Source organism: Melanotaenia boesemani, chromosome 19, assembly GCF_017639745.1.
Source record: "Melanotaenia boesemani isolate fMelBoe1 chromosome 19, fMelBoe1.pri, whole genome shotgun sequence".
NCBI lineage: Eukaryota > Metazoa > Chordata > Actinopteri > Atheriniformes > Melanotaeniidae > Melanotaenia > Melanotaenia boesemani.
Genome location: NC_055700.1, coordinates 11,718,759 through 11,733,956, shown reverse-complemented (window position 1 = coordinate 11,733,956; position 15,198 = coordinate 11,718,759). Strand labels below are relative to the sequence as shown.

Below are 15,198 nucleotides of genomic sequence, written 5' to 3'. Positions count from 1 at the left end.
TATAAAAGAGATTAATGAACAAGTCCTGCATTCCACCAATAATCAGCAACATTAAACACAGCATTGCTAGCATAGTCAATAAATAGCCAGTGCCAGTGTGAAGGCCCAACTGTATACCAAAGGCAATGAGTCTTCTGCCTGCTTTTTTGTTCTTTGAGATTTAAGGGCAGTAAACAGATGGAAACCAGCTGCAATGTATGACAGGTTTTACATAAAAGGATGCAATTTACTCTCACATGTAACAATTTCACTCTTTCCTATGACATTTTACATCTGCAAACATGAACTGTATTGACCTGTTTTGAGTATTCTTCAAGCCTACATGAAAAATAACAAACCAACACAAAAAAATGCATGTATTAGATCCAAAAATGAGCTTGCAAATTCACATATATCATAACCTACCTGTAGAGCGGACTGTAGAGAGAGGCTGTCAGTAGAAAAAGTCTGACTCTCTTAGGCCTACTCCCAGTCTTTTATTCATCTTGGTAGAGCTATCAAAGGCAGCTAACAGTGCTGCAGCCTAAGCTAATTTTCCTTAATGTAAATGACCACACAAGGTTTATTCACCTTACCACACAAATGGATTTTAAAACCCTGCAAGAGCAGCTAAAATTCAGCATATTTGTATATATAATAAAAGGCCCTTGTGGTGTCTCCTGCCTCTACAAACTATGACGGATTCAGTGCAGGAGGCTGAGGTTGCTCCCCACCCCTGACAGAGTCACATGACGTCATTCTGCCTCCATTCATTTTGTCTATTAGAGGGACTGCTAAAAGCTAGACAGCCAGAATATTACGTTCTTTATTTGCTTTTTTTTTTTTTTACCAAATATCAACCACATATAACAGACATATAACCACCACAGTGCCGTATGTAATCAAATGTTACAAATCGAAAATCAGTAATGTTTTCTTTTTGCCGTTTTCTTCCACTGAAAGCAGCTTTTCCCACCGTTTCCTCTTTCTGAAGCGAAACAAGGACACATTCTACCACAGACTAGGAATGAGGGGAAAAGATTTATCTTCATATCACCCAGGAAGCTCCAGATTCCCAAGTTAACCCCTTCATAGCCAGTGCTGTACAAGAACATCATGCAATTCAGCAAAACATTGTTCAAAACCATAAAAATTAATTCTAAATTTAACTAAATTTGTATTTTGGGAGAGATGTGCATAAAGTGATGCACAAAATACAAACCAAATTTTTAATAGCATTTAATTTTAATAGTCAAGACTACGTTTGTATAGACTATATACAGTATGTGTGTGTGGTATCAATTAAATGATTAAATTAACCTTAAATAAACATGACGTTTTTAGTGCACATGGTTAAAAGGATACAGTACTTATATAGCAACAATGACAATAAGAAGCTATATATTTTTAAATCCCTTTACTGCCTTTGAGGAATTTGATATGGTAGCTAGCAAATGATTTCACAGTCAAAACAGCGATGAAGAGTGAAGATCACATAATAGAAAACCATCTATTTTAATTGATACTTTCCCAATGAAAGACCTCTCTTAAATGTCCCTCTTTTACTTTTCATAAAGCTGGTATTATTAAAGTCATGACACCATCATCAGACCACTTAGTGTATCATGTGAAATTTGAAAAGAATAAATGAAATGACTAAAAAATCGAAAGGTCATTATTATCACAGCTCAAAACTAGAAAGCAATTCCTTTTGGGGTTACATTTGGTCATCAAATAAATCAAATTACTCTACAGAGATGTACCATTTCACATCTATATTTTCCTATAGCTACAACAATTATTGGCAAATAAATATATCTGTGTAGATTTTAGTAAATCAAATAGCCTCATTCTCCATGTTCATGAATGTTTCACATAATGAATTCTAATGTTACACACATGGCATTTAAATTAAGTCACAATACTTGACTTATCATTTTGCAGCCAAATCCTGTCTAAATTCACCCCACAGTGCCATCTGCTGTTTCAACCCCCCAAAAAGTGGAATGCACAGATATGACTACATTTGTAGTTTGATTCAGTGCTTTTTACATTTATACACTGCAGGGTGTGTATGTCCTTCCAGTGAGTAATAGTTCTTTTACTTGAACATTTCTTGAAAAGCTTACTTTATGACTTTAAAACCCATAATTACACATCAAATGTGCTGAAAGCCTTTTGAAGTACTTTGACTGGGTTTAATTGTGCCGCTTGATAATAATAGTGTGTTTCTCTGTGCAGGGGATCAAGGCGAAGCAATCAGACACAAATGGCTGTTTGTTAAGTTATGAGTTAATTGAAAACCTTTGCAGCCTCTCAGTGTGCGGCCATCCCAAATTTATACCTTTGTGATGTTAAGAATTGTGTCCTTCAGTAGTGCATTGATACAAAACCATTTTGTTTTCTCTTAAAAAAAAATAAAAAATCCTGTAGTCTCCAATAAGAATAAACCAACAAATATTTCATATGGCACTGCACCTTACCGTCCTACCTGTTGCTGCCCTTTGAACATACGTGACTCATCCTGCTTTGTTAAGGTCATCCTTGGATGAAGATGTGATATGTTTCGAGCCATTTATACTCTCCAATATCCTGCGGGGATGTGTGTAAGGTTGTGACCTGACAATAGCCAGAGGAAGCCCTCAACCTTTTCAACACAAAATGTTACGTACCTATGTGGATTATTTATTTGTCTGCATTTCTTGCTCCTACAAACTGTATGTCAATACCATCCCTGTCATGAAAGGGATCAGTCAAGTATGAAAATCTGACACAGACTCATGCTCGGGTGCTTCATTGTGAATGAGGACTGCTTAAGTCACATTGTTGATCTTTCCAGAAGCCCAAATACTCTGTAATAAACTATTTTTTATACTATGCATCAAGGGTTATTAGGTACTCCTTTGTTAACTTAAATGTCTCTACTGACATCCAATCTGCTGGTTTTCTGAAACAATATTATCTTCTAAATCTAAACTGTAGCCCCTAACAAAAAAGGAACGTATGTTTTAGAGTTAATTGGAGAGCCAGGAGATGTGGTACAGCAGCAGGTGGTATACGTCTCTTTAATTCTTTGTCAATGTCTGCATCTTAGAAGTCTCACATATTAAAAGTTGGTCTGTGTGTCTGCAGTCTACATCTACTCTCATCAGTTAAATTGTACAAACAGGAATTAGCCTGAGGAATCGCTGTGTTGTTTTAAAACTGACTTGTGGGAGGTAAATAAACATTTCTGTGAGCTTTTCTCACATCCATCCAAGAACCTCAAACCCCAGTGTAATAACCTTTTCTATTTATATACGATTTTACATTATGAAAAAGGACAGTTTACACAATGAACAGTTGGAGTCTTTTATACTTTCTAGCTGGTGAGAATTCTTCTGATTATGTAAGATTTTAACTGGACTTCAGGGACTTTTGGTCTTTGGCGAGCCAATCACCAAAAACAAGTTTTAGAACACAACATTAAAAAAAAGACTTTGAGCTCACATTTCAGATACATAAAGCACAAATATCTCCCATTACAGAATGACACAGCATTTTTAAATATTTGGTTTGTGAAATGTTTGTGTACTCATAAATGTTGTTGTGATGTCTGAAATGTTCCATGATCTCTGTTTTCACCACAGTGTCACGGTAAATCTTCTAGCAGGGTATTACCATTAGCAGGAATGTACTGTGGTATCATCAGCGATGGCTGTTAAATTAAAGAGGTACTCCAGTAATGAAGGTGGAAGACTCATAGAATATAAATTTAAAGAGAAGGGCAAGAACAGAGTCCTAGACATAAAGAAGATGTGGCTGTGACTAATGGAAGTCAGGTTAATGACTTGTACACTGTGAGATTTTAGATTATTTTCACTTCTGCTGTAAATGCCATGTTTTTGCAAACACAACAAACCAAACCATAATTTAAGATATCAAATCCGACACGAATCCTGTTGCTTTGAGTTTGCCATTTTGGCTGTCAGCTGTCTTGGTTACGTGAAATCCAGTCATGATGGGGTGGATCTGCCTGACAAATTACATCTGCAGAAGTAATTTGTTAATCACAAGAACTTCATCATAAAATATATTCTGCTTTATAGTCTATCGTCCTGTAAAGTTATTCATGATATACATTATGAATGTCAAGCTGTTGTGAGGAATTTTTAAAGCTTATTATTATGATTATGAACTTGTTGAAAAATGCTTTCTGTGCAGTGTCAGTTTCACAGATTAAATGGAATCTGACTGATTTCTGGTTTAAACCGCTCATTTATAGACAGAAGCAGAAGCCCTGTCCACCTTTTATAGACTGTTAATGATAAAAGGTTTTTCTTCTATGTTACCTCAATGCTCTAACCCTGTTGGACTGAATATTGTATCATTCCTACAGACAGTTAGACGGATTCTGTGTAAACTAATTCATTTATTCCTCAGTGACCCAGTCTCGTGATAAAAAAGTACAATAGCAAGAAAACATCAAACCTAACAGTCATGCAAGTGGACATGAATACAGACATTGTTTTGTGGCACAGGATGGGTTTAAAATTAATGTATTTCTACAGTAGATTTAAAATGTGAAGCCAGAATGCTTTGTGTGTTTGGCAGAGGGGTAGTTGTTACTGAAAACCAAGATTATTTTATCCTCATGCAAATCCAGAAAATCCTGTCTGCATTTACTGTCTAGCTGACTCGCTGCTAATGTCTACAGACTGTCTAAATAATGGATGCAGCACATGACATAATCTCATTGGTTTGCAAAGTGTCATTATGAACTCTTGAGTTTCAACTGTTGCCAACTTGGTCTGTTTTGAGCCAGATGTGTTTTTAGAAGAAAATGGAAGTGGAGGGCAATTCTTGAAATCTGACCTGAAAAAAGAACATGAGATTATTTTCACTGTTTTCTTTTGGGTGATGGAAGTAATACACTTGTTAACAGTGTTCATGGAATCAAATTAAACTATTTTAATTACACAAGATCAGTGATGGATAATAGTGAAATTAATGACATTATTGGGATGTTGAGATGTGAAAAACACTAACTTCAATCTACTCAGACTGACGTGAGTGGATTTAAAAAACTATTATGATTTTGTGAATGTACAAACAAATTCTGATTCAAATCAAAGAAGAAGACATACAAACAAAGATCTCAATCCGCTTCAAGTGGACCAAATACAGGAAGCGGAATATAAAACAGAGTGCATTGTGGGCTCAGGACATGGCATGGTGACATAAACAGGTGTGGGACAACAGGTGCCTCTGGCTGGGACAATTGACTCGCAGTCAGATGTGGAAGAATTCAGGAAAAGTTTTGATTTTGATTTGAATTCTGATAAACCCAAGTCTGAATGGATGCTCCATATTTAGCTTTTATGTACTAGAAAATGAAGTTGTTCTGCATTAACCAATAGATGAACGCGTTTTCTTTGTTGTGTGTCTTCACATCTCCTGATGTCCTAAAGAATTTTGCACTCCCAACTGGACCGAGTCTAACAGACTATCCTGACTGTAAACACATGATGATCTGCAGGTCACTCATCGGTTTCTTTTTATGAATAACATCTGGAAACCTGCATTGAACTTAAGCACACAAAACTGTTTCTCAGATTAAACTGCTGGTGCTTTAGTTACATTGTGAATAACCACATTCTGACAAAGAGGAAAAGACGGTCTCCTGCTCTTCTGTATGATTTTTTTTTTAATAATAAATTATTCATGATGACAAGATAATGCTGTGGGCAAGCCAATTTCAGGAACAACTTCGAACCTTTTTAGCTCTCCCACCTCTCTGCCAACTGTAGATGTCATTGTAGACTACATACAATCTGGTAGGCTACCGGTTTACTCCACCTGTGTGTAAATGAGAATAGACTCCACCCCATTCAGTTTCAAAAGTATCTCACCTCCGGTCATCAGTAAATATAACCAACAAAATTTAAAGAGGAGCCATCGCCTCCCTTAAATTCGTTGGTTACTTGAGGTTCAAAATGTTTGGCAAAGTAAATATACTTTTACACGACCATTTCTCTTGTTACCTACATGAATGATGTGCAGATTTCTTCATGGTCACGACCCTTCTGCTAGACGGAAACCATCAAGTTCCATGAAATGACGCTGACACCTCCTGCAGTCACCCCCAAATATCTGGGCGAACAACAGCGATAAGTAGCCTAATCAAACACTACAAATCATAATTTGTCATCACTTTCTTATTTTGGCGGCGGTTGCGTGGCACTGACGTACAGCTGTATCAGGAGGGGCATTTAACTTTCATCATTAGTCATTTCTATCAACGGCATCAGGAGGCAACTTCAGCAAGTCCGCAGCTGGACGCAGCGTAAAAATCTACTATTCTGGAGAATTTCTAAAGTTATATCAACTGATTAACTGCTACTTAAGGATTATTATACGCGCTTTAGATCTGATATTTTCTCATACAATGGGCGGAGTATGCTTATGTTATGCATGGACTTGCAGACCGCTTTGGCCAGTTTTTATTATCCTGGCTGCAATACCTTGTTTCTTTCACTGCTCAGAGAGTCCTGCAGCAGTTGTTGGAAAAATGTATCCCCGCGGCAATCACTGGGCAGTAGGTAAGTTAAATGCACATTTTAAAGTAAGAGCATTGTTTTTAATTTAATGGGAATTTCGTTCATTATCTAGTGATGATATTTAGAACAAATTATATAGGGATGGTATTTTGAACAGAATATAGGACATCTGCATTCTTTGTTGTACTTTCCCATTCTGAAAACTAATTTTCTTAACAACAACAACAACAACAACAAAAACAAACAAACAAACAAACAAACAAAAGACAGTGTTTATTTGTCTGACAGCTCAAAAAGACCAGTACATTATGTCTCTGTCACTGTTTGACTGTTCCACAAATAAAATGTGATAAATCTGTTATAGTAAGCTGAATTAAATAAATTCAATAATAAAGAGAAGCGTTTGATTCAAGACTGGATTGCATTTTATCATATTCTGAACATCTAGATACAAAAATGGGATGAAAATGAACAGATTAGCTAGACTACAAACAAAATTACTGTACAGACCTTAATGCATCCCATTGTGTCTAACTTCCCAGGTCATTTAATGGGGAAAAAGAGCATTAAGAGCCAGCCTGAACTGCAGGAGGCACACACTGACAAGGACTACCTCACACCCTCAGAATCAGTCAGGATCTCTGAGCTGGACCGACATCAGACACCTGTGGGGGCTCTGCAGCCTAAGAACCAAAAACACATGAATCCGCGAAGACTGCTTCAGTTCCACCGTAGCTGGAGAGAAGAGGAGAGAGCAGAATATCTCCAAGAGGTCAGTCTGTAGATTTAACCTCCTTTACTCATGAGTGATTCTTTAAGTGGTTAAAAATATAGTGACATTTCTCCATTTGATCACTGTTTTATAGATGTCAGATCTGCTTCTTTTGGCTTTGAAGCTGCAAGACAACGGCTCCTCCTGAATGCAAGACAAAACATGTTTTAAATAAACAGTTATTGACTTTACCTTTTCTGTAATCACATATGAACACTGTGTATATTTGCTGCTGTAAGAATATGCTGGAAATGTGAAAAAGTTTAATTTTGAGTCATTTTAAATTTCTACATGCTCACCTCACAGTGTTTTGACTACTGAGTTATCTGACAAGGTTGAGTTACATAAGCTGAAAATCTGAAATAAATGTAACATTGTTAAAACTGCATTGTAGATGTCAGATTATTCTTGACTTACACACCATGAGTGATCTCCTCTTTTCATCAAATATTTCTTGTTATTGTTTCATAATACATATTATTGTAAAATGAAAAGGATTGCTGGAACCTTTGAAAGTGTAAAATGGAGGGATTTTCTGGTTATGTTGTACAGTGGGATGATATTTGTTGGTTCCACTTGTTCCTTTGATAATCGAGTTATTCCAAATCAACACATTATAAGGAGCATTTTCCAGGATGACAAAGCCACATGGTAACCAACCTTTTGAAGAGATGCTCCATTTTCATCATGCACTCTGTATTGTGCACTAACCCATTTTGACCACTAGATGGTGCACAATATCAATTTTAATTGTATCTGTTGTTTCTGTGAGTCGTTTTAAGTATCTTTCTAGTAAACTGGGGCATAAAATGTAAACATGACCATGATCATAGATAAAAACAGAATGAAATCACTTTTTATTTCGGCTATGGCTTTTCACAATAGAAAGAAGGCACACAAACAAACAAAAACCCAAGGTTTTGTGTGCTTTAGATATTTGGATGACTGATGATCAGTTTTATTTATAGCTCCCAGGGTACAGTAGCAGTCAATAGGAAATGCTAATTGCAACAGTTTGGTTAAACACGTCTTTCTCTTAAAGCCAAAGGAAATTTTTCACTCTACTTCACTTTACTCATTTGTGACGGATGATTGGCTAACAATGGAAGAGCAAGCCACTTTCACCCCCATTACGAGTCTAATCCCAGAAGGGAATGGGATACAGTTTACAGGAGTTAATGAGGAGAAATAAGTGGGATGACCGACTTGTTCTTTACAACATAGAGGAGGTCCAGGAGTTTAAACCACTTATGTGTAAAAACCCACCATGTTTATTAATGTTAATTTGAATTAAATTATTGGTATGAAGGTTTAGACTTTTTAAATGTGTCCTTTCGCATTCATTATGAAAAAAGATATACGTATTGTAAAATGAAAGCTTAAATCAACTATTTAACAATAGTTAATTTCAGGTTTAATTTCTCTTCCTGAATGTTCTATTTCTCCCTGATCTTGACACCATCCACCACTGAGAGTGCTGCACTCACTATTTCCCTTTTTGGTATGTGCTGAGTTTAAAAACTATACTCCAAGATGTCTGACCCAGCAAATATCTCAACATAAATATGATCTTAGTAGATAAATTACAGATAATTGGTGTTGTTCTGAAATATTTTTCCTTTTACACTGCATTCATTCAACACAATCACATTTTATACTGTTTAAATTACATCCAGCATCACAGACAAATCTAATAGTCCCAAAAACCCCAGATTATTTAGGAAAATTAGAAAAGTCATACATTCGTCAAATGATTTTTAGACGTAGAGTTTATTCTTTAGAGAAAATGACATTTTTTACATTTTTTTATGAAAAAGACCAAGAATCTGACCCAAAGTGAATAATTCTCCACCGTATATGAGCAGAATAAACAGATACAGATGGAATACAGATTCCACCCATGGAATGATTTAGTGAAATTGGCAACATAACACTGCATTAAGGATGGGACAGGGCTGACTGAATGCTAAGATTCACAGAAAAAATTTACAGAGATGATAGAAGTGAAGAAAAACACCAAATACAACAAGTAATTTCATAAGAGTCATACTTTACAGGTATTTCACAGCTTTTCAGGAAATCTTGTGTTAATGAGGATGAAGTCTTGAATCCTGGAGGGTAACGGTAGTCATCGCTTTTAAAAATTTCCATTTACAATCCCATCTGCAGGAAGGTGTAGCATGCAAAAAAGTCAGCAGGGGGATTTCTGGGTCCTAATGTCCAAAAACTTTCCACTTAGCATCACCACGTCTTCCCAATAGACTGAATGTGTTCCTTGGCCTTCATCCTCAATGAGGCAATACTGGAGTTCCTCGGGTCAGCGGAGCACTGGTATGCCGGGGCCGGGGGGCACATAGAGCCGATGTGGGGCAGGTGAGGGTTGTGTCCCAGGGTTGAGGAGCTGAATAAAGAGGCCGGCAAAGAAGAGGGCATGGAAGGGGGAGGAGAAGGAGCATAAGTGCCCGGAAGGTTCTGTGCGCTGCTGATGAAGCCTGGAAGGGACTGCAGGGAAGCGGAGGTGGTGATCGGGCTGGAGAGCCAGGGGTCTAGTTGAAAGCCAGAACCCAGGGAGCTGGTGGGAGAGCGGCTGAAGGAGAGCAGAGAGGCAGAGGGGGTGTCCTGCAGCTTGATGGAGCTCACCTCCAGCTTCTCTTGACGACGCCACTTGGCCCTCCGATTTTGGAACCACACCTAAAAAACAAAATCCGAACTTTTTGAGAACTTTTAACTGTAAAAGTGAGATTAAAAAGAGAGTAAACTTCCCTGCTTTGAAATGTAGTTTTTTAATGATCATTTTAAAGGAAGATATTGTATATTAAAAATGTCTGAAGATTTAAAGATTTAATTAAGCTGTCTCACTGCAGGCAATCATGACTGACAGTTCCAAAAAAAAAAAAAAAAGTTATTTTAAGGTTTAATGGTAATAAAAGATTAGATTTCTTTTGCAACAAATTATAATTTCTTTATCATTAAGTTACAGTGCATATTTTTTAATTTATATTTGTTCTTAGTATTTCAAAAGGTTTTGATGTAAAGATGTAACGTAGAAAAATAAGAAACAATAACTACATATATATATATAAATATATATATTATGTTTTATATTTAGGACTGATGTACCGCAAGACTTAAAATGTGAGACAACGAAAGTTGATTTAAAGAAATCATGTTCTATATATTTTTTTATTTTGCCATTTTGTTAGAACAAAAGGCAGAATGTGTATTTACTGAGGACTTTTGTAATTTTTTTTATTTTCAGTATATTGAAAGTCTTTTTTTCCTCTTGATCTCTTGGTTTAATGGCCTTTCTATCAAGGATAAGAACAGCCAGTCAGGATCTGCTCAAAGATATTTGGAGTGAAACAGAAAGATTTCAGTTCATTCTGGGACAACTGTAAAACCGAAGGCCGTCACCATCACCAAACCCATCGCAGAGAGTTTGTGATGATCCTTCAAGTTGCTGCTGCTGCGCTCACTTGAGGAAAACAAAGTACCTCTCCAAGTCAGTTTATCCCTTCAGTTATCAGGCGATTGAATTCTGACAATTGATATTTTAAACTGGACTGCTAGGTGGTGTGGTGGTTAGCACTGCAGCCTCACAGCAAGAAGGTCACAAGAAGGTTGCTGGTTCGAATCTCGGCTGGGGGGAGGTTTGAACCTTGAGGGCGGTGGCCTTTCTGTGTGGAGTTTGCATGTTCTCCCCGTGGATGCGTGAGTTCTTTCCGGGTTCTCCGGCTTTCTCCCACCGTCCAAAGACTTGCATGTTAGGTTAATTGATTACTCTAAATTCTCCCTAGGAGTGTGTGTGTGAGTGTGAATGGTTGTTTGTTCCCTATGTGTTGGCCCTGCAATGGACTGGTGACCTGTCCAGGGTGTACCCTGCCTTTCACCTGTTAATGCTGGGATAGGCTCCAGCTCACCCGCGACCCTTAATGGAACAAGCGGTACAGAGAACGAATGAATGAATTTTATCCTACCATCTTTCTTTTCATTTATTTGTTTATTATTTTATTTTATTTTATTTTATTTTACTTTTCTGATCTTTGTGTCTGTTAAACTAGCTAATGTAGACGACTGTTCTTTTCTTTTGGAACTTAATAGCTTGGAACAACAACAGGCCACCTGAGTGTGGGCCTTGAATTATGACATATAGGTCTACATCTGGTTATCTAGATAGGGTTATAGTAATTATGTAGCTGAAGATATAGAACTCATAATTCAGTATGTGCACCCATACATACATACATACATACATACATACATACATTTGCTGTTTGTACATGTTTTCTCATGTATGATTATACAGTGTTTTTTTTCCATACAGAACTGACTGAAGGAATAATAAATATATATTATATATATATATAATATTTTGAATATTTAAAATAATAAAATAAAATGAAAGGGTAATAAATCAATTAAGATATTTAGAATGCGGAGTGTGTCTTCTTCTAAATAAAGAGAGCTGCAGCTCCTACTTAAAGTGTTCTGTCATGTAGACATTTCTCAGATTGTCGACCTAAAGTTCTGTTGACTGATTTGTTGACATGTTATATGAATATGAGCAAGCCCCAAATTAATTTCTTTTTGGGACCAGTAAAGTTGTCTGAATCTGAACTGATATGGTCTTATTTCTATATAGTAAGTTATATGTCCTTCCACTGGGCCTCAATGCAGATTTGAAAAAGAAATAAAATATTTCAGGGGCACACCTGCACTCGGACCTCCGGCAGGTTAACCTTCAGGGCCAGCTCCTCTCTGCTGTACACATCCGGGTAGTGGGACTTCTCGAAAGCCTGCTCCAGTTCGTGGAGCTGGAAGGTGGTGAAGGTGGTCCGGTTCCGCCGATGTTTCTTCTTCTGGTTTTCGTCATCGGACAGTTTTCCGTCTCTGTCCGGCGAGTCTGGACACAAAGAGGCTTCACCGGTGCTGCTGCCGCAACACACACCTGTCGAGAGAAGACAGCGTCAGGACGCGGAGGAAAAACTGTGAAATGAACCAGTTTGGTCAAGTTTTGGTTCAAAAGTAACTCTGATCCAGTTTTACAAGTTTAAACAGGTCTATTTTTTATTCTTAATGGACTTGTACAGAGTTCGGCGCAGGGCTACTCAACGAAAAATAAAAGAAACTAAATAAAAAGTGTACAAACCTTCAACACAAAACACTTATCTTCTCTGACTTAACTAAAAACAGGATGAAACTGAATGTACTCACTGTCACAACTGTCTGAGTAATGATTCTTCTTCATTTGGCTCACAATCACATTCCCGCTGCGCTCTGGATCTTTGACCAGAACTTTTTCTGACACGCTGTAGGAGGCTGATTTGTGGAAGATGGTGTCCTCTTTAAATCCCAGTATGGCCTCTATGCTGTGGATCGTAGACGAGTTGTTCCCAGGACACTGGACGGAGCGCGTGGAGGAAGACGTGCGCTCATCCATCATCACCACTTGGGAAGTTGATCCAAGAAGCCACATTTGTTGATAAAGCCCTTAGAAAAATCTGTCAGGAAACACGCGCTCCGAGTTCTTCCTAGACTTTTTCCCCTCCCCTGTTCTTGGATTTGGGAAACTTGCGATACACAAGATAATGTCTTGCTCAGTGGTTGTTGAGCATCTTTGAAGCCAGCTTTTAAAGTAGTGCTTGTTGTAAGACCCCCTACTCGCGCGGCACCCCCTGCACCACGTCAGAAAGGGGAGGTACTGTTGGATTTGGTCCTGCAGGATTTAGGGGGTAAACCGGGCGCCCATGCAGTCAGCAGCCTCCACACCCTGCCTAGCTCCTCCCCATCCAAGTACATCAGGCAGTGCTGGCTCTAAACCTACTTACATAAATCTTAAAACCATCTTTCCACTCCTCCAGATGTCATGTTCATGTCAGTCTGTGAAAAAAAGAGGAAGATTAGGCCCACAGATTAAGGTACAACAAAATCATAATTACAAGATTTCTGATGAGGACAAGGATTGCAAGATAACAGCTTAATATTTAATCAAATCGTCAAGATATTGTTGCCAAAAATGAATGAGCTTTATAAGAAGAACTATTTGTTTTATTCGTCAAGAGGAAATACCAAAACACTTCCTAACACATGATGAAGTAACTTGAAAGGTTTGCAGGGCCTATTATATTAATGAAGTCATGTATATGCCCAGCAGAGATTTTTGCTTCTTTCTTTTTTTCAAACTTTGTCTAAGGTGTTGAGTCAAATAGGTTGACAAAGCACAAACAATAACAATTTGAAGCTATAGCCACTTAACAGCAAACAAAGGTTGACAGCAACGTGGTAATCCTGCTTAAGGGGATTACAATATTTTACCCAAAAGAGTTAAAACCCCTTAAACTATTTAGCTTTTCCCCATTTAAGAAGTTGACCTTTGTTTGCTCAGCAGAGGAAGTGGGACTCAGAGAGATAGCAGGAAGCTGAATGAACACATTTTAAAGGTATTTACTTGTTTTTGTTTTTTTTTTTTTTTCATTTTTTTTCATCTTTTCATGGCACACACAAGCAGGCCATTATGCTAAATGCAAGCTGCAGATTCTAACAGCTCGTGTTCATTTTTACAGTTTTTAACTCATCAAAAATAAAATAAATAAATAATGAAAAAAAAATAGAAAAATGTAGGCTACTTGCTTTGGCTCAGGAAAAGACAGCAGATCAGCCAGTCTTTAAACTGTATCCCTATGTAATTAAAAAAAAATCATTAGAGTTATGGGGGCACTATGCTGCTATCAAACAAGAGTTATGGTATACCCTGAACTGATCACCAGTCCATCACAGAGACAAACAACCTCTCACACTTTGGGTCGGTATAGATTAACCAGTTAACCTAACATGCTTGTTAAAGCACTTTGGGAAGGAGATCAGAGCACCTAAAATGAAGCAAAAGTTCCAGCTGAAGGTCAAACTGAACCTTCCTGCTGTGATGTGATGTGCTAACCACCACACTCTTAATTCATTACTTTTAGCTATTCCAGTTATTTACTCATTGGTAAGTATTTAACATATGATGACTCGTGGGCTTTCTGGTGGTGTGATGAGAACCACTGTCATCGTACTGTGAGATTCCTTGTTAAAATATCAGCTGGCACCTTTCTGCATAGAGTCTACATGTCCTCTCTGTGCCAGCTGAAGCACTTTCCAGGTCTTCCTCCTACTAAAACTCAAATAAATATATCAGCTTGTGTAATTGGTGATTCTAAATAGACAATGAGTGAATGTGCATGGTTGTTTGTCTCTGCTGTGCTTTAGTGAAGCAGCAGCCTGTTCAGGGTGTGGGCTACCCCGCATGATGTATATAACTCTCACCTGTGTTCCACTGTTTATGCATTACTTGGCTAACTCTTAGCTAATTCTTAGTTAATTGTCTAAGCTTAAAGCTTGTCTATTTAAAATGTTTCATCCAAGAAGATTCCTCGGTCCTAATTGATTAATGGGGCAGTTTCAACATTTTATCCATGATAATGTCATATTATTTCAACCATTCAATTTATTCTATATAATTTACTATTTTAAATATTGGTTTTAATTACATTTATGAATTACTTTTATCTTAAATGTTTATCTGCCTTTTCAATCATTTATTGTAATACAGTGAATAATTTTAGATATTCTCCAACCTAATAATGTGCCAGTATAATGTTTTGTTTGCAAACTTTATGTCTAAAGTTATTTTAGTTGTTTAGTTTTGGTAAACTTTTGGTCTTTTACTGTCGAATACCAAACCTTTTTACAAAAGCTGTGGCTGAGTTTGTGCTGTTAACTGTTTATCCATTACTTTTAGCTAATTTCACTATTGCATTGTTTTCAGATATTTTGTATTTTCTCTCTTTATTTCTGTCCTTAACCCTAAATTTAAAAAAAAAAAAATCTTTTTCAAATTTCACTGCACAACCTTAATTTCTTCAAGTT

The 15,198-nt window shown here is 37.2% G+C and overlaps 2 protein-coding genes across 3 annotated transcripts; one reads left to right on the top strand and one right to left on the bottom strand.

Annotated features, from left to right (window-relative positions):
- The first annotated feature begins 5,903 nt into the window (after positions 1-5,903).
- LOC121630269 (gastrin-releasing peptide) lies at positions 5,904-7,633 on the top strand. 2 transcript variants are annotated; one of them, XM_041970452.1, is made up of 4 exons: positions 5,905-5,966; positions 6,504-6,560; positions 7,061-7,290; positions 7,385-7,633. In XM_041970452.1, the coding sequence occupies exons 2-4, from the start codon at positions 6,530-6,532 to the stop codon at positions 7,436-7,438; spliced, it is 315 nt and encodes a 104-aa protein (XP_041826386.1). In that variant the 5' UTR covers positions 5,905-5,966; positions 6,504-6,529; the 3' UTR covers positions 7,439-7,633. The 2 variants fall into 2 exon arrangements, with proteins under 2 accessions (XP_041826385.1, XP_041826386.1); XM_041970451.1 differs by having other exon boundaries at positions 5,904-6,560.
- Positions 7,634-9,087: 1,454 nt separating this feature from the next.
- Positions 9,088-12,911, bottom strand: rx3 (retinal homeobox gene 3). Its single transcript, XM_041970319.1, has 3 exons — positions 12,505-12,911; positions 12,003-12,238; positions 9,088-9,981 (listed from the first exon to the last, which is right to left on the bottom strand). Exons 1-3 carry the CDS (start codon positions 12,764-12,766, stop codon positions 9,532-9,534), a joined length of 948 nt encoding a protein of 315 aa, XP_041826253.1. The 5' UTR covers positions 12,767-12,911; the 3' UTR covers positions 9,088-9,531.
- Between the last annotated feature and the right edge of the window lie 2,287 nt (positions 12,912-15,198).

What these genes read in the sequence shown, in the direction of transcription:
- LOC121630269 (XM_041970451.1), top strand. Translation starts at nt 6,407, where the DNA reads ATGGGCGGAGTATGCTTATGTTATGCATGGACTTGCAGACCGCTTTGG. An exon ending in CGGCAATCACTGGGCAGTAG is followed by an intron (nt 6,561 to 7,060) that starts GTAAGTTAAATG and finishes CTAACTTCCCAG; the next exon opens with GTCATTTAATGGGGAAAAAG. An exon ending in GAGCAGAATATCTCCAAGAG is followed by an intron (nt 7,291 to 7,384) that starts GTCAGTCTGTAG and finishes ACTGTTTTATAG; the next exon opens with ATGTCAGATCTGCTTCTTTT.
- rx3 (XM_041970319.1), bottom strand. Translation starts at nt 12,766, where the DNA reads ATGTGGCTTCTTGGATCAACTTCCCAAGTGGTGATGATGGATGAGCGC. An exon ending in TTACTCAGACAGTTGTGACA is followed by an intron (nt 12,239 to 12,504) that starts GTGAGTACATTC and finishes TTCTCTCGACAG; the next exon opens with GTGTGTGTTGCGGCAGCAGC. An exon ending in TGCCGGAGGTCCGAGTGCAG is followed by an intron (nt 9,982 to 12,002) that starts GTGTGCCCCTGA and finishes TTTGTTTTTTAG; the next exon opens with GTGTGGTTCCAAAATCGGAG.